The sequence below is a fragment of the Astyanax mexicanus genome, chromosome 19, assembly GCF_023375975.1.
Source record: "Astyanax mexicanus isolate ESR-SI-001 chromosome 19, AstMex3_surface, whole genome shotgun sequence".
Taxonomy (NCBI): Eukaryota; Metazoa; Chordata; class Actinopteri; order Characiformes; family Acestrorhamphidae; genus Astyanax; species Astyanax mexicanus.
This window is the reverse complement of record NC_064426.1, coordinates 20,177,004-20,200,382: the sequence shown is the minus strand read 5'-3', so window position 1 is coordinate 20,200,382 and position 23,379 is coordinate 20,177,004. Positions and strand designations below refer to the sequence as shown.

Here is a 23,379-nt window from a genome sequence, read left to right as displayed (position 1 = left end):
CATTTATAGTTTTTCTGTTGTATTTTTTTCAGACTATATTTTGATATTGTTTAAACCAAATCTGACATAAAAAACATTAAAGAATGACCTATTCTAGATTTAGATTAAATGATTAAGTAAGTGAGTAAATTGAAATTACCTCGACCAGGTTTGGGGACTGTACTTCAGACAGGTTAGCTTTTATTATGAGCTGCTGATCTTCTTCAAAATGGTTATCCATTACAGCAACCAAATATAGTGTTCAAATATATGACTAAATTCTGTGATTTCTATACACAACACAACTCAGTAAAAGTAAAAAAAAAATGAAAAAAGTGTAAACTATATACAGAGCAGTGAAAAAGTATTTGCCTCTTTACCTTTGACATTTTTTTACATGATTTGTCATACTTATATTTTTCAAATTATCAAACAAACAGACAAAGATAGCCTGAGTTAATAGGAAAAATGTTTAAATGATGATTTCATTTATTAAGGAAAAAAGCAATCCAAACGAATTTGGTCCTATGTGAAAAAGTTAAATTTGTTGGCTGATGAAACAAAAGTGGTATTTTTTGGAACTTTGCCTAGTTACATCTGGCATAAAAATAACACAGCATTTTAGAAAAATAACATCAAAACCCTCTAATGTGGCTAAAGTATAACAGCATAGCTCCACAGCATATTACTGGGAGATTTTTAGCAGAAAATTATTTAAAACAAATGTACACAATTTAAACACATAATTATTACATGTAGCTTACTGTGTAATTTAACTATTTAAACTAGTTTTAACCCTCTATATGGCATAAATTAGATTTTGGGGGAGAAAAATATATTTTCTTCAGGAACTTTTTTATACAATTTTTTTATTTACAAGCTGTATTTTTTAATCACCACTGCTTTATCATGATGGCTGTAACAAAAGTAATCTACATAATTATGCTCAAAGACAACTGGTAAGCTTAGAATAAGAACATAGGAATATACAAAGAATATGAAGAATACAACTATATTTATTTGCATATTCTTGCAAATATACATACCCAACGGGCATTTCAACATTGAATCAATGTTGGATTTGGTGTTGATTTTTAAAAAAGTGAATCAACATTAATATGACAATTCTTTTTATTTTAATTCTCTCTATTCTAGCTAAAAGCAGGAAATCCTATGGTTAACAGTGTTAACGATAAACTCACATCAATGTTGTAAACATTGTTCTGAACATGTTCTGAACATATAGAAAGTTACCCAACACTACAATTCTGATTGAACATTTGATCTGAAAAACACATCAGTACAACTAATAGAACATGAATATACCCCCAGGTATGGTGAAGAAGAATTGGTGCCAAAATAAAAAGCAATACTGCAAAGAAAAAAAAACACTTTTTTATCTCTCCATCCAGCCGTTTCTTGAAATTTTCGGGTAATGAAATGTAAAATGATAATTAAAAAACCCGAAGGTTGAGGACATGTTGTTGATTTAACATAAAAATGTAAACGTTTGTACAACCATTGAACATTGAATGTTGTTTCGACGTTGTTTTAAGGTATGAAAATGTGTGATAATCAAAATATGGTTTGTTGCCTGAGGGCAACATCATGCAATATAAGACTACTTTTGAGTTTCAAAACTAAGGTCTTACGGAATATCCTCGTGCCATGTTTTATCATACCTAACCATAAATAAAGTGACACATTCTGTAGTTCAGTTTTCCTAAGCCAGTGTCTGAACAGTTAACAGCCTCAGGAATCAGAGGAACATATTTCGCATTAGTATTTAGGTGGAGTTCAAACAGCAGAGCTCCAAGAAATCTCACTAGGCCCTTTTACTCATGTCCGGGGAGTGGAGCAGATGACGAGGCCATGAGCTAACTATCTCATCATGCAGCGTTCAACACATATGGCCTGCTGAGAAACAGCAGCTAAAACACATTACACTCCAGCAGCTGAGACATGACTTACACCAGTTTAATTTTCACCAGAGACTTTACCGTAAAACTGAACATGAATATACCCGAAGGGCTTTTATATGCTACAGGTAGGGTTACCACCCATCCCGTAAATATAGAATCTTCCTTTATTTGGCATTTAAATTTTGCGGTTCCTATTAAATCAATACGGGACGCGATTTGTTTAGTAACAATCGCGTTTAATATCTCACACACACACATAACACTGCACACACATTTTTTTTATTTATACTGTATTCCTAAAAAAAAGGTTTACAGAAAACTCACAGAAAGCTCTACAAACGTCTTTAATTTTAGGAAATATATATACAAACGTATGTATATGTATATATATTTTTAGATAAAAAACAAAAAAATATATATTTGGAAAAAAAACGGTGTTCAGTGATACTTAGAGATTGTTGGGGGTTTTGTAATTTTTTTCCTCTTTAAGTACAAATGTCCCCGGCGTTCAAAGACAGGCACTTTAAAAGTTACATTAAGTTCTCAATTTATTTAGTTTATATTTTAAAAGTTCATTGTTGACACACAAATTAATGTACGATTTTATAAACTGCAGTTTATAACAGATATGGGTTATATGCATATAAAGCATTTCATGCTTTTAATATGACTAATTACTTTTTTTGATCAGCCCTTTACTAAAAACAACCGCACAAAATAAAACATACCACTGTAGAGGGGGCCTTGGTGCTCATGGCCAAGAGGAGCCGTGGTAGCTTTATTTTCATTTCTGAAATGTGGCAGCCTAGCTACAACCAACTATGATTTTATTTAAATAGCGAAGAAAATGGTTCAGACGTCCATCGCTAACAGGTTGCGTCTTGGTTTTGTCTATCAACCTATACAAAGCTAACTAGCTACTTCATTAAGTCGTACACTTCATAGTTATACTTCTAGATAACTAAGGACCGCTTGAACGCACCATCAAAACAGAGTAATGTACATCTTATAAAGCTCATTTAGTGAAACGCAGCCCACCCAAACAGACCCAGACACTCTATATCTCTCTGATTCGGGTGAATGTGGCTTTAGCTTTGCTTCTTATTAACCATTTACTTCCCGTTCTAAACCAGTTGCAGAAATAAAGATAGTTAAACAGTGATTTTCCTTGGCTAATATCAGTAACCGCACAGTGCGGCCAGGTCCGTGTCCAAATATGGAAACGACGACACGCAATTATTCCGGCCCTCATATCCGGTTGAATCAGCCTTTTTTAGTTTAATATCGAGTCTAAACTCGTGGACTGGGCTTTAGCACCGTCTTTAAACACGGACTGCAGCGTCAGTTCAGCCTGAAACTGCTGTTCTCGTGTTTCTCTCGGTTGTGAAGAAAAAGCTGCGAGGCGCTCCCATTCTTCACACAGCGCTACGTATAAATTAGCTACGCTGCGAGCGCTGCTCTTCCCCGCACCCCACCCGTTTTACACAAAGTCCCGCCTTCCCTGTGCTCGGACTCTAGGATTGGCTGGCTGCCGTTCTCGTTCCGCGCTTTAATTGGCTATTTTCGCTCCGCCCCGCCGACTGTTCAAGAGTATCTGAGAGTGTGTGCGATTATCCAATGGCAGCGCGGGAAACGAAATGACATCACCCAATCCGGTTGCGAGGAAGGCGGGGCATGGTTGAATATGGGTGGAGGAAAAAAACCACGGCGGAGGGAAAAAAGTAGCTCCTGGCTATGAAAAAAAGTAAGTAAGACGCAGAGAGAGGGTCGAGTCAAAAATCAGTAAGAAAAAAAGGGCGAGAAGACCTGAAACTGGCTCTGATCTGAGACTGACAATGGTTTGAGCTTTACCGCGCTGATATCCGCGGTTTAGACCAGCAGAAGAGCTCGTTTTAACTTTCTATCGTTTGACTTTGAGTGGTAAACTCAGCAACCGAAGGCGGCTGCGGAAGGAAAGGTAAGTTAATGGACGTTTTTTTCCCATTGCTTGACTCTCAGTTTGCAGGCCACTGGCTGCGTTTCACTGTCAAAATAGTTTCTCTTTTTGAAATGAGGCGTTTTCTGGGAATTTAAACCGAGCGGAAAGTGTTTAAAACACTTAAACTCCATTTAAAGTGGTGTTGAGTTAAAATATTGAGATATGAAGGATGCCCAGCTTTATAGATAAGAAACCTGGCACGTCTGAGAGATTTTATGAGATAGATAGGCTAGGTTTGGTTAGCTAGCCAGACTTCTGTGCCATTTTTTTCATTCTTTAGAGTCTAATATTGAGTCTTTTACTGTTTTGTATTTTTCGTATATGAGTACAGACTAAGTTAGCTAGTTTAATTAACTTACACAATGCAAAGCACTGTAACTACTCTTACTCTGCTGTTGTTTAAGTAACGTTATTAAGTATTAAGTGGAAAATAATCTAATTCCTTTTTTATTTTTATTTTGAATGGGATCAGTTTCACACTTATGTTTTACACCAATTTAGAAGAATATAGTCTAACAAACTTCAGTTCCTTCACTAAAAGTTTAAAAAATAATTTGAAAGTGTTAAAAACACTTAAACTCCTTTTAAACTGGTGTTGAGTATCACATTTAAGGTATGTTTTATTTTATATGCAGGTTAGCCTTTAGTGTTCTAATATCTAATATTGATATTTGAACTGTTTTGTATTTAGTCTTCTTTGTTTTAAGCTGCCATATATGGATACAAACTAGCTAACTAGTTTAATGAACTTAAACACAACATAAAGGACATTTAACTACTCTATGTCTTCTGTTGTTTAAGTATTAAAGTGGAAAATAATCTTCTTCCACCTCAATTTAGGTCCTAATTCCTTTTTTATTTTTTGAGTGGGTTTAGTTTCACACTAATAATTATATTTTACACTAATACAGAAGAATGTAGTCTTACAAACATAAGTTCCTGCACTAAAAGGTTGACTCTGAAAGTGTTTAAAATACTTAAACTCCCTTTAACATAAAAAAATAAGAGACCACTTAAAGTTTCCTTGATTTTACCAAATTAAATCCTATGGAATAGAATCAAGAGGCAGATGGATGATCACAAGCCATCAAACCAAGCTTAACTGCTTGAATTCTTCCACTAGGAGTGGCATAAAGTTATCCAAAAGCAGTGTGTAAGACTGGTGGAGAAGAACATGCCAAGATGCATGAAAACTGTGATTAAGAACCAGGGTTAATACACCAAATATTGATTTCTGAACTCTTAAAACTTTATGAATATGAACTTGTTTTCTTTGCATTATTTGAGGTCTGAAAGCTCTGCATCTTTTTTATTTCAGATATTTCTAATTTTCTGCAAACGAATTCTGTAAACGACTATATTTTTATTTGGAATTTCGGAGAAATGTTGTCCGTAGTTCATAGAATAAAACAAAAATGTTCATTTTACTCAAACAAATATCAAATTGGTCTCTTTGAATTGTCTGTAGGTTAACCTAACTAGGTTAGCTAATCTGCCTGAAGTTATCACCATTCGGTAATGTTCTAACATGAGTGTTTTTACTGCCTTTTTTGTTGCTGTATGTGGGCACAGCCTAGTTTAATGTACTGAAAAACAATACAAAGCTCATTGTAGCTAACCTACTTTACTTCTGCTGTTGTTTAAGTATTAAGTATTAAAGTGAAAAATAATCTGCTTCTACCTCAGTTCAGGTTCTAATTCCTTTTTTGTTGTTGTTGAGTGTGATCAGTTTCGTACTGATGATTATGTTTTACACCAATAGAGAAGAGTACAGAGTCTAACAAACTTCAGTTCCTATACTAACAGGTAGATCCTGAATGTAAGAATCAGTATTTTTCACTTCTATAAATGACTGTTGTTTTATTTTGTGACAGACTGAGCAAGCCATGTCGTCAGAGGAGGAGAGATATAAGCTGGTGGTGGTGGGCGGAGGTGGTGTAGGGAAAAGTGCACTGACCATCCAATTCATCCAGGTACAGTAGTGTATTGTGTAAGACCAGACTTGTAGGTCTAAGATGCTTAACTATGAGTCACAACAAAATCTAACTAAATCACTGTTGATCAACCAAGATTATGCTTATCACAAGGCAAAGAATGTTGCCGTTTTTGTTGATTTTTCAATAGCAAAATCAACTCCAATATTAAGCTGATGCCTAATGATTCTATCCAGTAAATGCCAGTATTTTCTTTGTTAAAAATAACCACTTAACCACAATATTACCATAGTTTAATGAGTAGTTTAATTTTCTCATGGTGATTTTCTTTATAACAAGCATTTAAAACTGCTAGTAGTTAATCTCTGTAGCTACCTATCTAGCTAGCAAACATTCCCATTCAACCATTACAGGGGGAACAGAAAAATAAAATTAAGGTTCCCCATCACAGAGGAATTAAGGAATGAATAATAATAATTAATTGCTTCACCGCTTGCCTCTACAATTTTACCTCTTTTCCTTGGAACAGAGTTTCACTCAAAAACAAGGGGTAGGGGTACAAAAGAGAAATGGGAGTGGGCCTAAGTCTGGTTCTAAAAACTGGTTCTAAATGTTGTGTCTAAAGACACAAGTTAATTAAAACATAATTCTGTATCATATCTCCAAAATGGCAAATTTACAGATGTAAAAAGAGACATCTTGACTTTTAACAGTATTAACATAATATTAATACTTAAATTTTAACTTTAAAATATTTCTTTGGATGATCTGTTCGTTAAGACTATAAATCACAAAAGAAACGACAACTGTTAGATTCACATGTAATTTAATAAGTAAGAGATTCTTACTTATTTTAATGCACAATTCAAAGTTAAAATAATAAAACTACATATTTGGTCAGTTGACAGTGCTGAGAAATTACTGAACATACTTGTTAAATTGTTCAAACTTTCAAATAGACTTATTTTTGTTGTGTCTGGCACTGCTTAACACACCTGTCACCTAGTTGGTGGACTACATTTGGGAGGATGGAATTAAAAAAAAGGTGTAGTAGGTGCTTTACCAAGGTCTTTTTTATGCTTTTGTTTGTTTTGAATTGCAGTGTAAGAGGGGAAATCTTTTGTTGTCATATATTTTCAGGACAGGAATGAAACAGGCCTAGCCTGCAGTGTTAGGAGTACTGCTCAATGTGAAGTGCTTTATATAACAACTCTTTAGGTTACTGAGGTTAAGCTTAGGTTTAGGTCATTTTTAGAGCAGACTTGGCCATCTGAACATTGCTTATGTGGTTTCCGACCCTCACAAACTGGACAACAAATGTGTTTGGTGCGTTAAGTATAGTTAAAGAAAGTCCGAATTTTTCCCCCCTCAACTGTTTATTAACAACAATGTTTAGCCAGTGTGCTACTAAGTGTGTTCAGTGGAAGGTAGACTGTTTCAGAATGAAAATGTCCTGATTTTTTTAAAAGAATGGAGAAAACCAGGGCAAACCTACATTGTCAGGAGAAATGAAGTGCTAAGTTGTGCAAAACTCTTATTTTGTTAAGGTTAGGTTTAGTTTACATCTGAACCAGACTTAAATAGACTGAGTAGGCTGTAAATTGTGGTTAAATGTGGTTTTGAATCTGACAAACAGATTATCTATATTTTGAGTACAGTTGTTTGGAGGGATGACCGTGGAATTTAGGGTTAATGAAGGAAGAATGCAATGTATAATCATGTAGAAAAAAACAGGGCTAATGTTTCTTTGGTTGCTTTTGCTTTGGCTACTGAAGCCATCTACAAATTGTTGATGTGTTTTCTGACCCTGACAAACTGGGCATCAAATGTTTGTTGACAGATTATCTATATGTTACATACACTTGTTTTGGAGGGATGACACTGGAATTTAGGGTTATTGAGGGGAAAAATGCAACTTTTCATTATGGAAAAAAAACAGGACTAATGTTTCTTTTGCATTGGTTAGGAAACATAAGTTATGAATTGAGTAGTCTAAATCGTCTACAAATTGTGTTGTGTTTTCTGACCCTGACAAACTGGGCACTAAAGGTTTTTTGACAGATATATATATATATAGGAAAAATACAGTGTGGTTTCTGACCCTGACAAACTTGAAATCAAACTTGTCTTGACAGATTAATTAATTTATTTACATAAATCAGATCTTATTTCTGGATTTTTCCTTTAGTAGGTGTATTCCCCATTGTGATTTTATGCTATTAATGTGTATAAAATAAGGCACAACTTTGCTTTACAAGGCTGTACATTTGTTTATTCAACTATTTTGTGTCTCAGGTCATACACTGTTGACTACACATCAAGTAAAGCTGTTGTTTCTGATTCAGCTTATGTAAACTGTAAGGACGAGCCGTTTTCAGTGTGTTTTAACGGGCGGGTGAAGTCAGGAGTATTCTCTAAACAAGTCCTCTCATGCCTAGGCCCGAAAGCCTCTTTGTCTGCGAGGCACATTGCACTTAAAGCAATAATACCTGACTCCTTTCTCTGTCACAGTCTTACTTTGTGTCCGACTATGACCCCACCATTGAGGATTCCTACACCAAAATCTGCACAGTGGACGGGAAGGAGACGCGATTAGACAGTAAGGATTATTTGACATTTGGTGGAATGTTTGTTTGTTTGTTTGTTTGTGTGTGCGTGCGCGTGTGTGTGTGTTTATAGACAGACTATGGTCTGAAGGATATTGAAGGGATCATATATTTCTCGAAGTAGAGTTGCCAGAGTTGCCACAGTATGAATCACTATTAACTTTAATAGTTCCAGCCCAGGTTTTGTTTTGACTTGCTGTGTCAGATTGTCAGCACATTGCTTTCAACATCAAGCCACCACAGTTTACTAAGCTTGAAACTGTGAGAGCCTGTGTAGGTGTAGGTGTTGATGTTGATGAAGGAGTGAGTGTGTGTGTGTGAGAGTGTGGGAGAGCAACACGGCCTCTGAAGTATTGCGGTTTTGTTTTATTTGTGTCTCGTCTTGCCTACAGATCTATTATTACACAATCATCTTACTGCCATGTGATTTTTGTGCTACAGCTGAATGTGGATTTCTCACCTGTTTCTGTTTGTGTTTCTGTGTGCATTAGTTCTGGACACAGCAGGTCAAGAAGAATTTGGAGCAATGAGGGAACAGTATATGCGCTCCGGAGAGGGCTTTCTACTGGTCTTTGCCCTGAATGACAGTGGCAGGTAGGTGTGCTGCTATTGGTCCATTCATTCATTGTCCGAATACACTAGAAGACACAGTTCCAGTTAAAGAAGAAATCCAGTAAGAAATGGAAACAGTAAGAAACAGTGAAACATGATAACGAGTACAAAATGTTGTTAAATAGCCCACCTCCGTCCGTTCCCAGCATTTCGAAAAACAGAGCTTTCAGCTGATGCTCCCAACAGACTTACAATGCTAGTGATAGGGGCATAGCACTATTTTAAACCATTAGCAAACGCAATCTAGAATTCTGAGAGCTTTGATATTTAAAGCAAGGTTCTGAAAAGTTGGAAAGTGCATAGGTAGTTTATTAAAAACACTATTTATACACAAAGTACCTTCAGGTAGTTCTCTGGGCACTGCCATCTTGTAGTTACGATATGAATAGGTAGGATAGAGGAACAGATTGCACAATGTGTTCAGTGGAAATGCATGAATTCCAGCAGTTGCTGAAAATATCTGATGACTGTCTACATGAGAATGAAGAGTATTTTACAACAAAATAGCATAAACTTGGCTCAAAAGGTTTTACTACTCAGGTTTTACTTGGTTTAAACTATCTGTGCACTTTCCAAGTTTTCATTTTCAGTGCCTTGTTTTAAATGTCAGGGCCCTTACAATTCTGCCTATGAAGTGTGGAGCTACTTTGAGCTTGATAATGATGTAAAAATAGTGATTTCTTTGCCTGGGTAAAACTAAGCCCACTTCCTTATTGCCCAAGCGATAGTGGCAAATTTCGTACTTGTTATCGTGTTTCCCTACACCCCCGATCCATTTCACACCAGATTCTAATTTAATCAGTCATACGGCAGCAGTGCTTCAGGTAACATTCGTTTTAATCCCTAGAATGGAGAAACGGATGTGATCTCGTTGATTTTGAGCATGGTGTGATTGTTGGTGTCAGAGGTGCTGGTTTGAGTATCCTAGAATTCCATAGTTGATCTGCTGGGGTTTTAGGCACACCAATCTCCACAGTTTACTCAGAATAGAGAAATGCAGTCAGAAACAGCTTTCTAAAGCGAGAGGTCAGCAGAGAATGGTCAGTCTAGTTGGAGCTGACAGAAAAGCTACAGTAACTCAGATAACCATTCTGTACCATTTCGGTGAGAAGAAAAACTCTAAATCTCTAAATGTCGATGAGCTACAGCAGCAGAACACCACATTGGATTTTCTCTGTGTCAGGTCAGCCAAGAGCATAAATCTGAGGCTGAGGTAAGCACATACTCACCAAAACTGGACAGTTAAAAAGGATGAATCTGAGTTTCTGCTGAGGCTAACAGATTTTAGAGTCAGAATTTGGGATCAGCAGCATTAATCATGGACACAACCTGCCTTGTGTCAGAAGTCTGGGCTGGTGAAGGGTGGAGGTTGTGTAATGGTGGTGTAATGTGTACTTGGCACACTTTTGGCTTTTTAATACCCATTATTCATTACTTGAGTTCCATAGCCTATTTGAGTATTGTTTGCTAGCCATGTTCATACATGAAATGTCTTCCTACAAAAGGACAGTAATCCATAATAATTTCTGGCACAAATACATAACTACATCCTCGTACTTAAGGCCATATTAGGGCTGGGCAATATTGTAAAAAAAAAAAATAAAATAATAATAATAATAATTTAGTTTTTCTTTTTTCTCAAATATAGGAGCAATGCTTGGTTATGATTATGATTTTTGTTTTTTACTTAACTTTAGTTGTTTTATTTGTAATTATACCACAGTTAGTTCCGACCCTGCAATGTGATTGGCTGAGAGGCGTTCTATGAGTGGCGTTATCGGCTGGTAATCGGTAATATACTGTAACTAAAGCTCTCCCTGTATTACTTCGCCACATACAGGTTACCTAGCAACAATGCAGCGCTTACAAGCCAAACAGCGCAGCTACAAACAGAGCAGCAATGGAACTATTTTAACTCACAGTTTTTATAACAAAACAGATTGTATTTTCTCGTCCTCTTTTACTCAAAATCTTATAATAAACAGTGATAATGGAACTGTGGTATAATCAGAATAATATGCTCGAGGTTCGTTCTGTAACGTGTATTATTGGCACTATTTCACATTATAGCACTTCCTGTGTATTATTGTATTGTGTATCATTTAAAGCATAGACTGTATATAGCTGGACAGATCATCGTCTCTTAAAAGTGAAGCCAGCACAGGTCGGGCGCCCCCTGCTGTTCGGCTGCAGAAAGCTGTGTAACCCCACCCATCCCCATAGGTTTCAATGGCAAAACAGACAACTCTCAATAACGTTTTTTTCTAATATACTGTAATTCTACCTCCATTATTTAAGTGCAGCAGCTAGTGTAACCTCTGCTTATATTGTCAAATTTTTATATCCCACAGAATTCGGTTTTTAAAACGTTATTCGGCTCTATTCAAAAAAGGTGTGGTTATGGTAAAAGGGCTGCTTATGGGCGGGACCAATAACAGACCGTCAGCTCCGCTCCGCCCCGCTCTGCAGTCTGTGACCGCGAGGCAGCCCTCAGGGGCGGGGTTATTTAAATGAGTAGGCGGTCTCTCCACAGCCTTTCTCCCTCCTCTGGTCTCTACTGCGCAGACTCTGGTCTCTGAATCGCCAAAATGGTGGAAGATTTTGGCTTCATTTTCATTGAATGAATGGGAACGGCGACACGGCGTCCATCTTTATATACAGTCTATGATTTAAAGTGATACCCATGCTATTGTTCATTTAAGTTTCAATTCGATGTATTTATTTATTTTATTTTTTTTACAAATAGTATATTCAGAGTTCATATTAAGCGCGGTGCAAACATAAGCTAAATGTTTACAAGTGTAAAAGAATCAAATATCACTCTATTGTGATTCTTTCTGGCAGCTTCTATATACAATCTTGATTATCCCATTTTGAATCGCACAAAATCAGTAATTTGATTAATCAAATTCAGTTAATTTTTCTTCCAGCCCTAGATTATATCAGCACTTGTTTTTCTAAGTTTATGATAATGTAAAATCTTGTTAAATCAGGTGGTATGCTGCTGATTGAATTGGACACATTCATGCATTGACTGGAGGCTTCTAGAAGCAATCTGGAACCAACCTTTGCACTTCAAACTAGCTCACAAGATCTTCGCTTCTTTCTTTAAAATAAGAAAATTCTCCTTTTTTTATACTGCATTTATGTTTACCTACATATGTTCTAATGTGATCTAATGCTAATACAGCATAAATTATCTTTTTGCTGACAATTTAAATGATAAAATTAGGTGCTTAAAACTTAAATTACAGATGAAACATGGCTTCACATCCTGACAGTATATTGAAACCGACCTGTGCGTGTCTTCTGCATGTTAATAGTGGGAACAGAGAGTCCCTCTCCTTTGTGCTTGAATGAGAAAGGGAACAGAGACTGTGTAGGTGTAAAAAAGTTTTCTTTATGAGAGAGCTAACCAGTGTGTGTGTCTGTGTGTCTTGTCAGTCATGAGTGAGAGCAATAATGTGTTTTTGTGGTCAGTTGCTGACAGAATGGCTCAACTCGAGGCTGTATGACAGCAAGTGTGGCTGCATGGGTTAGTTTTTATCTACTGTATGGGAATCTTCAGTCGTATGAACAGAGATGTCGGGGCAGATTACAGTAGATATTTACGTTCATTCATATGAAAAGGCTTTTACACCTCTGGTTGAATTGTATGCGGTGTTGATTTTTGAAGTATAAATAAGTTTAAATACTGTATTGAGACAGATGTTTACACATTCTAAAGTAGAGCTGGACAATATGGTGATTTATTTTTTATTATTATACCTATTACAGCTGGGCATTGATAAAATTGTAATCAGATTAATTACAACAATATTATTCATGTAATTTAACTGCGATTAATTGCACTTGTTCTTCTTAAGATGTACATTTTTATGGTGGATATTTAAATGTCATTAAAAGAATCAATGTAAGAAATGTAAAATGCAATGATATTTAAATTAGTGGTGTCAATTAAAATACTAGTAAATACTATTTAGTACAGATGAAACTTTTGTTTTACTTTATTATAAACATCTCAGCTTGCTTGTAAGGATATATGAATTCTAAGTTAATTTGCTGATTATAAAAGGACGGTTTCACACCTGAAGTTGGTTTCTAAGATCCGGATCAGTTGATGAGTTTATTTACTTGGAGTGTTTTCTCCCTCTGTTTGATTTGGTTTCACACAGGCATAAACCTGCGCACCAAAATGTGCACCAATAAACCACACGGTCAGAACTGTCTGGCACAGAAGCAAGAAAGTAAAAATAGTGAGAAGATTTTGCGTTCCAGCGCATATTTCTGTGCAGCTGCTTTAAAACAGTGTTTTCAATGGGATGTTCAATGCAGATGTAATAAACGGATGTTACCCTTATTCTGATTATTGCCTCTCGACTGTGGTCACGATGCTTAGGGGAGCTAGTTACCACCGTAGCTTTTAGTAACTTTTCCACCCGTTCTGGGGTAATACCCAAACTTTGGTTCTTTTCCAGCAGAAAGATGAACAGAAACTGGTTTATGTATCATAATGTTTTGTAATGTAATGTAATGTCATGTAATGTGGGTGATTTTGCACCCACACTACAATTCCCAGAAAGCAAACCGCTCCAGGAAAAAAATCAGCATGTTGGGCAGGGGCGGGTGGCGTAACAAGAAAAGGTGGATTTTAGCGGAATGTTAACAATGACACAAAAAATGACAAATGCAGAGCTGTTATAGAAAAATGATTGCCTGTGATGAGGTACAGATTGAGTTGATCAGTCCGTAAATGCATGAGTATTCCTGTAAAACCCATGGGGTCTTGTATAAATGGTGTTAGAAATGGTTCTGGTGAAATATTCTAACATGTTTAAATGCTCTCTTTCAGTTACAATGAAATCCAGAAGTTTCACACTCAGATTCTGCGAGTAAAGGATCGAGACGACTTCCCGATGGTCCTCGTTGGCAACAAATCAGATCTGGATCAGCACAGAGTGGTAAACACCCCATAACACTGACATCAGCCTTTTTTAAAATGAATGTTTTCATGAACATGTGTTCCATTACTGCAGTGTTGAAAGTGAATTTTATCCGTGTGTGTAATTAGATTACTTCATCATACTGTGTATCGGTATGTTTATTTCAGGTCTCCAGAGAAGAGGCCATGGGGTTTGCCAGGGAAAACCGGATCCACTATATGGAGTCATCAGCTAAGAACCGCCACAATGTGGACGAAGCTTTTCTGGAGGTGGTTCGAGCAATAAGGTAAAACCCATTAAGACCACAGCGCTGAACCTTATCAGTGAGGTTTTTATAAAACAACCAATGAAAGAACTTTCTTTCTTTTGTGCTTCACTCACTTCATTTTTCTTTCTTTCCTTTGTTTTCCCTTAGTTTATTTGTTTTCTCTCTTTTTTTTTGTTCATCTTATTTTATTCCATATTTTTTTCTCCCTTTTTCTTTTTGTAGTTTTGCACTGGATTCTATTTCTCACACTCTCTCTCTGTCTCTTGTGGTCTGATCAGGAGTTAATAAGCTTTTGACAAATTTACAGAATGATACTGTGCATTCATTAATCATTTATTTAAAATCTGCTCCACTATGTAGGAGCATGTTGTAGTTCTGTAATTATAGACTGAATATCTGTATCTATACAGACTATAACGCGCACCAGATTAGAAAGTGCACAATCAATAAACGTCTATTTTCTGCTCTATTGTAATACATAAGGTGCACCGGATTATAAAGTGCATTTTATGCGACATTGGTAAGAATCAGGGATGTAGCCATGTTTTCCTTCTAATTCAGCAGGTCTGTAAACCTGTCAAGCTAAGCGTAGCTACAAAACTAAAATTTTTTAAATATACATTTTAAACTTAAACAAGCACTGGATGTTAATCTATACACATTTATCTCCTAAAACTGTTCATTTGGGTGAGTAAAGCGCTTGCGTTTATTTACACTAAGCTTAGATTTCCAGATTTCCACTAAAGCTGGAGCATTAGCATTAGCAACTAACCGTTTGGGTAAAGCTAATACTGCTCCAGCAGTGCTAGCTGAGGTTTGCAGCAGGCTACAGGCAATAATACTCACCTCTGAACGGCGAAAGAGCTAGTGCTTAGAGCAATTAGCGGGTAGTGCTAATACTGCTGGAAAACTAAACTAAAACTGTTTTATTACATCACACTTCAACGAAGTGGCTTTGCTGCTCCATACAACCTGACTGGTAAACATACTTTTTTTTTTTTACTTTTATTATTATCCTCCTTTCACCCTGCTCTTTAATGATCAGGACCCCACAGGAGAGAGAGAGACCACCATAGAGCAGATATTATTTGGGTGGTGGATCATTCTCAGCACTACAGTAAAACTGACATATTGGCAGGCATGCTATGTCCTCTGATTAAAGACTAGAGGAATAACAAACACAAACTGCAAAAATAGATCTTCTAAGAGCTTCTGTCTCTCACTTTACATCTACAAGTCGAAAACACAATGTTAAAAAACTCCAGCAGCACTGCTGTCTCTGATCCACTTGTTTGATTCAGTGAAACACACAGTAACACACCACCACCACGTCAGTGTCACTGCTGTGCTGAGAATGACTCACTATCCAAATAGTACGTGCTTTGGGAAGTGCTTTTAATGTAGTGGATGGTTGCTGTGTGTACATAATATTGACACATGCTTTACTGAGAGAGTAACTACCGTATGTGCTACTGTAAAAGGAAGGCGTTACCCACCCATGCTGTTGTACTGTGTAGAAATCAATTGTACTATACTTGTATGTTCCATAATTTGTCTGTAAAATTGTAAATAATTCTCTCTCTCTTTCTCTCTCCCTCTCTCTCTATCTATCTATCTATCTATCTCTCCATCTCTCCCATACAGAAAATTTCAGGAGACAGAAAGTCCTCCTATGCTCATGAATTCCCCTAGTAAGCAGCGAAAGGGCTGTCCCTGCTCCATCCTCTGACTGCGTGTCCACACTGTTGCCATGGAGACTGAAGCCCCACCCTCTTGTCTGGTGCCTTATATGTCTGCACTGTGTGTGTGTGCTTAACAGAGTGTGTGTGTGTGTGTGTGTGTGTGTGAATGAAGGAATGAATGAAATGAGAGAGACTGTCCATAACTGCTTATGGAGCGGCATTATATGTGCCCAGCGCAAGTGAACAAGTGTGTGTGTGTGTGTGTGTGTGTGTGTAAGCCTGAATGCTTTAATTGTAGTAGTAGCGGGTGCATACATGGTTAACGTGGGACGTGATTGTCTTTGTGAGCAGCAGAGTTTTTTGTGTTTCTCGTCTGCACTTTTTTATTTTATATCAACTACGTTTTAGAATATTTCTCTCTTTTGACAAATGTAATGAATTTCCATATATTAAGGGTGTTAATGGTACACAAAAGTCACAGATAGGTTTATACTGTGGTTTGGAGCTCATGATTCATGAAGTAGAAAATTGTGGAAGTTAAGAGTTTGTTCCTTCTAGTGTGGTATCGTGCCCTCTTGAGGTGGTCAGTACAGCCTGTTAGCTAAGCTGTTAATTTTTGATGGGTTTTCACACACACATCCTATAACTGTGTAACAACACTGGCATTATTTCATAAAATTTGAGTCAGTAATTTTCATCCAGAGTGTGTGAATGGCTCTTGTTAGGGCTGCACTGTATAATTCATGGGCCGATTTCAGGTTTCGGCATCGTCATTGTAATGTGGGCATGCGCAGTAGTCACATCAATGAACATACAATTAAGGCAAATTAAATTAGATAACATTTTGTAAAGTGTTATAAAATTTCTGCTGCTTGATATGAGGGCATATACCAGAGACAGATAATATTTGCCCACTATAACTAAATTATTAGATTTTATTCCCGTTTTAAATACAGAGAGTGCATTTTATTATTATCATTACATATTTAAAAGTTGTCTTTTGGTGCAAATCCCTGAATTTGTTATATCACGTAATATATTTCACATAAACACCTATTGCAATGTCAGTTTTCTTCCAATATCATGTAGACTTACTTCTTGTACGATGTACACACAGTCCTTGGATGCGTTGACATTATTGGGCTGATAAAGCTGCTTTATTGGTTTATTATATATCAAGTGTCCTTGCTAGATCATATCAGGAGTGAAGCATTGCTCAATAGCATCAGCATCAATTATTTATTATTATTTTTTTTTTACCAAACCTGCATTCACCTCCTCATGTAAGCCTGTTAACCAGCTGTGCCTAAAGGGAACAAGATAAAACTATTTTAAGCTCTGAATATGTGAAGAGATCTAGTCCAGAATTTAGCACAATTTAGCACAGTGCAGTTTTGCAGTTTATCCCTATTTTAAAGCAGTAGTCTGGCCAAGCTTAGCCTAAATGCAGTCAATACAGTTGATGTTATGGTTAACAGCTGGCTATACAGTAACAGAAACCATGTTAGCAAGTGTTTTAGAGATTAAAGAAACATCTCCTCACATTTTCAAGAAGCATAATTATTTTGAAAAGCATTTTGAGGCATGCTGATTGGGGATTTGTTGGGTATTAGGCTCCATAGGTTGTTTGCTACTTTAGCCTCATAGCTCCAGTGCAAAGGTAAAAGGGAAAATCTGCCTTATGTTTTACCACATTATGGCTTCACCACAATTAAACTGGTATGTTGGTGCAGCTCTGGTCGTTTTAGCTGAGGGTGCGCAATATATTGTTGCATAATAATAATCAACATAATAATATTGGTGGCTTTAACCAAACCAATCACAGTGTTTTGATTGATTGATTGTACTTGACCAATCACAATTCCAATTACTTATATATACTTACATATATATTTATATATATATATATATATCACAAAGCTTATTACAATAACAGTATGTAAAAGTATAATCATAATCAATAATAGTATTTTTTTGTCAGCATCATGCAGCCGTTATGTAAACTGTGTCTGAGATGTCATTAGTTTGAGCTCATTTCAAGCGAAAACTGAGCTCACATCCATCAGTTTTGCATTCATTACAGCTCAGTCTGATCCTGAAATGAGGGAGGACAGATTGAATGTGGTTTCCACACAAATCACTCCCTGTACTGTGCGAAAGGCATCTGAGGAAATGATTATGCAAAGCTATTTATCTGGGCAAATTGAGTTTGTTTTCTCAGATATTAGAATAAGCACAAACAAATGCACAGTACATTGATGTTGTTGAGTGTGTGAGTGTGTGTTAGCTTATCAAATTTCCAGCACTCTCCAGGAGGAAGGAGGCCAGTGTTCCAAGATCTAGTTCTTGTGCGATATCTATTTTATCTAATCAGTCCTTCACTGTAGTAAACCAAGTGAGCTGCTGGTGGTGAAACGGAGAAGCCAGTGTTCTTCAAACCAACATTTTAATCAATTTACTAAACAACAGCTCATTTTGAAAATTGACTTAATAATAAACCCAAATAAATATAGAGTTGTACGGGTCCAAGAAAACACAACATTCAATTCTCAAATAAAAATAGTTTTTAAAATGCTATGTATGTTTGAGTTAAATGAATAACAATATTTTATTCTATTAACTGCAGACAACATTTCTCCCAAATTCCAAATAAAAATATTGTCTTTTAGAGAGCTCAGAAATCAAATATATTCGGTGGAATAACCCTGTTTTGTAATTACAGTTTACATGCATCTTGGCATGTTCTCCTCCACCAGTCTTACACACTGCTTTTGGATAACTTTATGCCACTCCTGGTGCAAAAATACAAGCAGTTCAGTTTGGTTTGATGGCTTGTGATCATCTTCCTCTTGATTATATTCCAGAGGTTTTCAATTTGGTAAAATCAAAGAAACTCAAATTTTAAGTGGTCTCTTATTTTAGTGATAAAATAAAACTTCACCAATTCATTGTCACATTCTGCAACATTCAGTACATGAAAACGTAAACAGTAATGTAGAGCATTTTTGGTTTATTCTGAAGAAACATACTGACCCAGATAATGGGTGGCAGTTTTGTCCACAGTCTCCATGTTGGCCCCACATGTCAGTAAATGTCAGCGATGGCCACCATGTGTCATAGGTTGTACTCAACACATGAGGTCTAGATGGGAGCCGTGTGAGATTAATGTAGGGTGATGAATGATGGTGCCCATTTGGGGCGGCTGACTGGGACCAACACGTGTACAAACCCACTCAGAACCCATGTTCCAAAGTGATGTTATATGAAATCACATGTAAGCTAGGCCTGACACAATAATTGGGTTATTTTCTGATAATAATTAAATATAAACTCAATAATAATGTTAGCTGACTGTGATCTTGCCTATTATGTTTTTTTTTAGCAAGGAGAACTTGTTTACATGATTTAGCCATTATTTCAACTTTTATATAAAAAAAAGGAGGGGGTCATTTTATTTATGATTTATTTTAGTTTTTTTCAAAAGGATGCAATTGTATTAAATCTATTCATATTACATCATTCTATCGTCTTAAAGTGACAATCATCATTTATTGCAATAATTTCTGGGAAAATATATTATCAGAACAAAAATAGTATTTGTAATTGTCTATTATAATGTTATATAAATGTGTTTAAGGCCAAAACATTAATTTTATTTTTGTTTAGGAATATTTTCCTGCGCCACACCCTGCATAAAGCTGTATGAAAGTTTTTTTAAAAGGACATTTTAATCACTTTTTACTGCCCAACAGCTCATTCTAACAATTGACTTTATATTTCTGTGGGTTTATAAATTTATTAATGTTATATAAATTTGTACAGGGCCAGAACACAACATTCAGTACTCACGTAAATAGCTTTAAAAAATGCTCTTCACGATTTTAATTTTTATCAAGAAAAGGGGATTTTATTTTATTTTATTTATTTTTAGGATTCTTTAAAATAATTCAACTGTATTGTTGCGTCTATTACTATTACATCAGTCTTAAATTAGAGGCATAAAATGGTCTTAAAGTGACAAAATCATCATTTATTGCAATAATTTCTGGGAAAATATAGTATCAGAACAAAAATAGTTATCGTGACTGGTCTATTGCCAGCATCTCTAATATAACAAAAATATTATTTCCATTTCGAAGGAGGGAAAAGTTTTCTTTAGGGACTGTTTTGCCGCACCACACCCTGCATGTGTGGAACTGTTTGGAAGTGTTTTACAGGGAAATTTATCCCAAATCATTTTCTCAACCATTCTTAATCATATTTCTCTAGAAGTGCTTCACAACAAACACAAACTTAGTTTACATTTTATCCAACATAGTTAAATCTCCCTTTTATTTTATTGTTTTTTTTATTACATGCATTTTATAAAGAGAGGAATAAGATGAAACCGTAGTGTTGGGCTTCTGGCTCCACTAGCAGTATAATTTTTGTATTCATATAAACCAAAGATCATGATGTTTATGTTTGCACACCTTGGTCCTAACAAACAGTTATAAAAGTAGTTTGACACTAAAGTAGGTTATTTGTGCCTTTTTGTACTGTAGCTCTGGGGGTGGGTGTTTTATGTGTGTCTGAATAAGGGTGTGTATGCACGTGTGTTTGTGTGTGGGCGTGTTTGTTGGAGAACAGTTGTATGTGGCTGTGTGAAGGTACTTGTACTTTGTGCATTTTGCAGAGCGTTGTGTGTAAAAGCTTGTGCTGTTTTTGTTTAATTCGCTTTAAGCCTATTTGATTTACTTGATCAGTATAGAGTGATTTGTACGCAACAGCCAAATGCAATGTACTTCAAACTTAGCAGACCTGCAATGTTAGACAATATATGGCTATTCTTTTTGTACACACCAGAGGGTGCCATACACTTTAGAATTGAAATAGACTGATCAGAACCGTTTTTAGTATGAAGAGTCTGGAGGAGATGCATTGTTTAACATCATTTGAAATAGTCTCCTATATATATGTATGTATAAGTCCTGTCATTTCATGTAAATCAAACTCTTTATATCAATGGCTCTGAATGGACACCAGTCTGTCATACTTCATTTAGGCTTCCATTATACAATGTTGACATTTTTATACTGAAATTGATCTAAACAACTTTTTTTGTACACAAATAAAAAGTATTTACTTACGCCTGATGATTGTGTTTCTTATTTGTGCATTGTCTTTGTAATGTGACAGAGAAATTGCTTAAATTAAGTGTATGAATTAAGTACTCTACATATAAACATATTTAGGTTTGGAGGCTAAATGTTGGGTTTTTTTTTTTCAGATTGGCAGTAGTAGCACAGTAATATTGATAATGTCAAAAAATAAATCTTTTTTTAAAGAACTTTATTATGAGTAGGTTAATAGAAAGCATTCAAAATAACTTGACAATCTAACCTTTTTCTTTCAAGTTACCATTTTTGTCATTTTATTTTTGGACAACATTTTGTGACTGACAGTTGTTTATAACATTGTGTCAAAAATTGAATGTTGATTGCTGCAGATATTAAATATATTTTTATGTTAAGTTACAGATGCAGTAAAATAAATAAAATGCATATATTCATTGATATTGCTCTTCTGGAGTTTTCAGTGCACCTTATAATCCGGTGTGCCTTATATATGAATTTTATCAGTACAGTGTTATAAGGGTGAGTTTTCAGTGCAATTTCTCCAGCACTGAGGCTGGAGCAGATTTACCAGTAACAGCAGCACTAGCTCTTTTACTATTCAGAGGCGAGTAAATTTGACTGTAGTCTGCATACGTGTGATAAAGCGCTAACTGATAGCACTCTGGCTTACTGGAACACTCAGGGTTTGCCAGTGTAGCACTGTTGGGTGACATTTTCTAGCGCTAAGCACTGCTAACCCCGACTAGCGCTGCTGCTAACCACACTGTTGAAAAATATTAGAACTCTAAGCTCACTGTAAGTAAACGGAAGCGCTTTACTCACCCAAATAAACAGTTTTCAGGAGAGGAATTTGTGTAGATTATCAAAACGGGGACACCCTTGTGTCTTGGCTTACTATTGTCTCCTAAAATTGTCCTGTGTGCCTTATTTATGTAAATTGACCAGAAAATAAACTTTCATTGATAGGCCGCATTATTATTTAATTTTTGTTTTTTAAGTTTTATTTAAATACAGTATATTTTTTAAGCAATTTGCTTCTGATCTTATAGATACATAGTAATATACTGTAAAATCTTGTGCAGCATACACACATTACCTCTACAATCTAGGATCAGATGGACAATAGAGCAGTGTCAACATACATTACATGGACAAAAGTATTGGGACACTTCATTGTTTCTTCTTAATTTAATGGTGTTTGCTTTAAGGATCAAAAGAATTTCCAGTGGCTACATTTCTCCTCAATGGCTGTGAGCGACTCTGTTTGTACCTCAGTGTCTGAAATAAGCAGAAATAAAAAGTCAATGGTAATTCTGCCACATCTGACTTACTCTGTAGTTTGCCTTGTAAAATAAACCAGCCAATAATCTCTTTGTTTACAGCTTTATAGGCCCACTATAGGCTGTTACATCCTATTGGCTAGCAAACCCTGAATCTAGCCAATCGAAGCAGAGCACCTCAGGAGTGTCCAATCACAAATGTGTGGCAGACCTGAGGCTCCCTTTAGCCTGGAGACACATAGGGAAATGGGGAAACGGGAAAATAAGAGAGGCTCAGGCTGCTGAGATACACTTTGGGGACAAAAGTTTTTGGTCACCCATTCATTCATATCTGGGTTTCTTTCAAACTCAAGGGTATCAAAACAAGTTTCAAATCTTGTTTTTACTGGAGTGACTGCCTCCTACTATTAACTTGCTTCTACTATTTCTGCTATTTGGGACATTGCTTTGAGAATGTGATTGCATTCAGCATCGAGAGCATTTATGAGGTCAGAATGTTAAAAGAAACGCCAACCTACCACATCCCCAATGTTCCAATTACCCAACTCACCCCAAAGGAGCACAAATGGATCACCATGCTTCCACAGCTCAATACTGGGGTATTTATAACCCCACTTTTCCATACATTAGGCATGGTAGCACCAATAGGATCACATTTATCTCCTCCTGAGCGAGTCTTATTATAACTGCCAGTACTTCTCTATGTGTTTGTGTCAGAGGCAGATGTTTAATTAGGCAAACCTAGGCATTTGCCTAGGGCCTCGACCTAATCTATCCTCTATAGGGGCCCCGAAATCTGACCATCCCAGCTACAGTGAATACACCAAAAACTATGTTAATTTGTTACTTATGTAAAGTAAAGAAAAACATATTTCTATAAAAAAACAACAGAAATATCAGTAGAATACCGAATTAATGTCTAAATACTAATTGTCCAAACACACATACCCCCCCTCCGTTGCTTGCATTGAACTAGTCCATAATATGATAACGTAGCAATGTGCGACACGACGTGACTTCAAACCAAAACAGCGGGAACTGTACGCGACTAGAGTGAC

The 23,379-nt window shown here is 36.2% G+C and overlaps 1 protein-coding gene across 1 annotated transcript; it reads left to right on the top strand.

The window, feature by feature from the left end:
• Positions 1-3,603: 3,603 nt before the first annotated feature.
• On the top strand, positions 3,604-21,059 carry rras (RAS related). The gene is made up of 7 exons (XM_007251062.4): positions 3,604-3,858; positions 5,754-5,852; positions 8,325-8,412; positions 8,911-9,013; positions 13,884-13,992; positions 14,142-14,260; positions 15,887-21,059. Exons 2-7 carry the CDS (start codon positions 5,766-5,768, stop codon positions 15,969-15,971), a joined length of 591 nt encoding a protein of 196 aa, XP_007251124.2. The 5' UTR covers positions 3,604-3,858; positions 5,754-5,765; the 3' UTR covers positions 15,972-21,059.
• Positions 21,060-23,379: the final 2,320 nt, after the last annotated feature.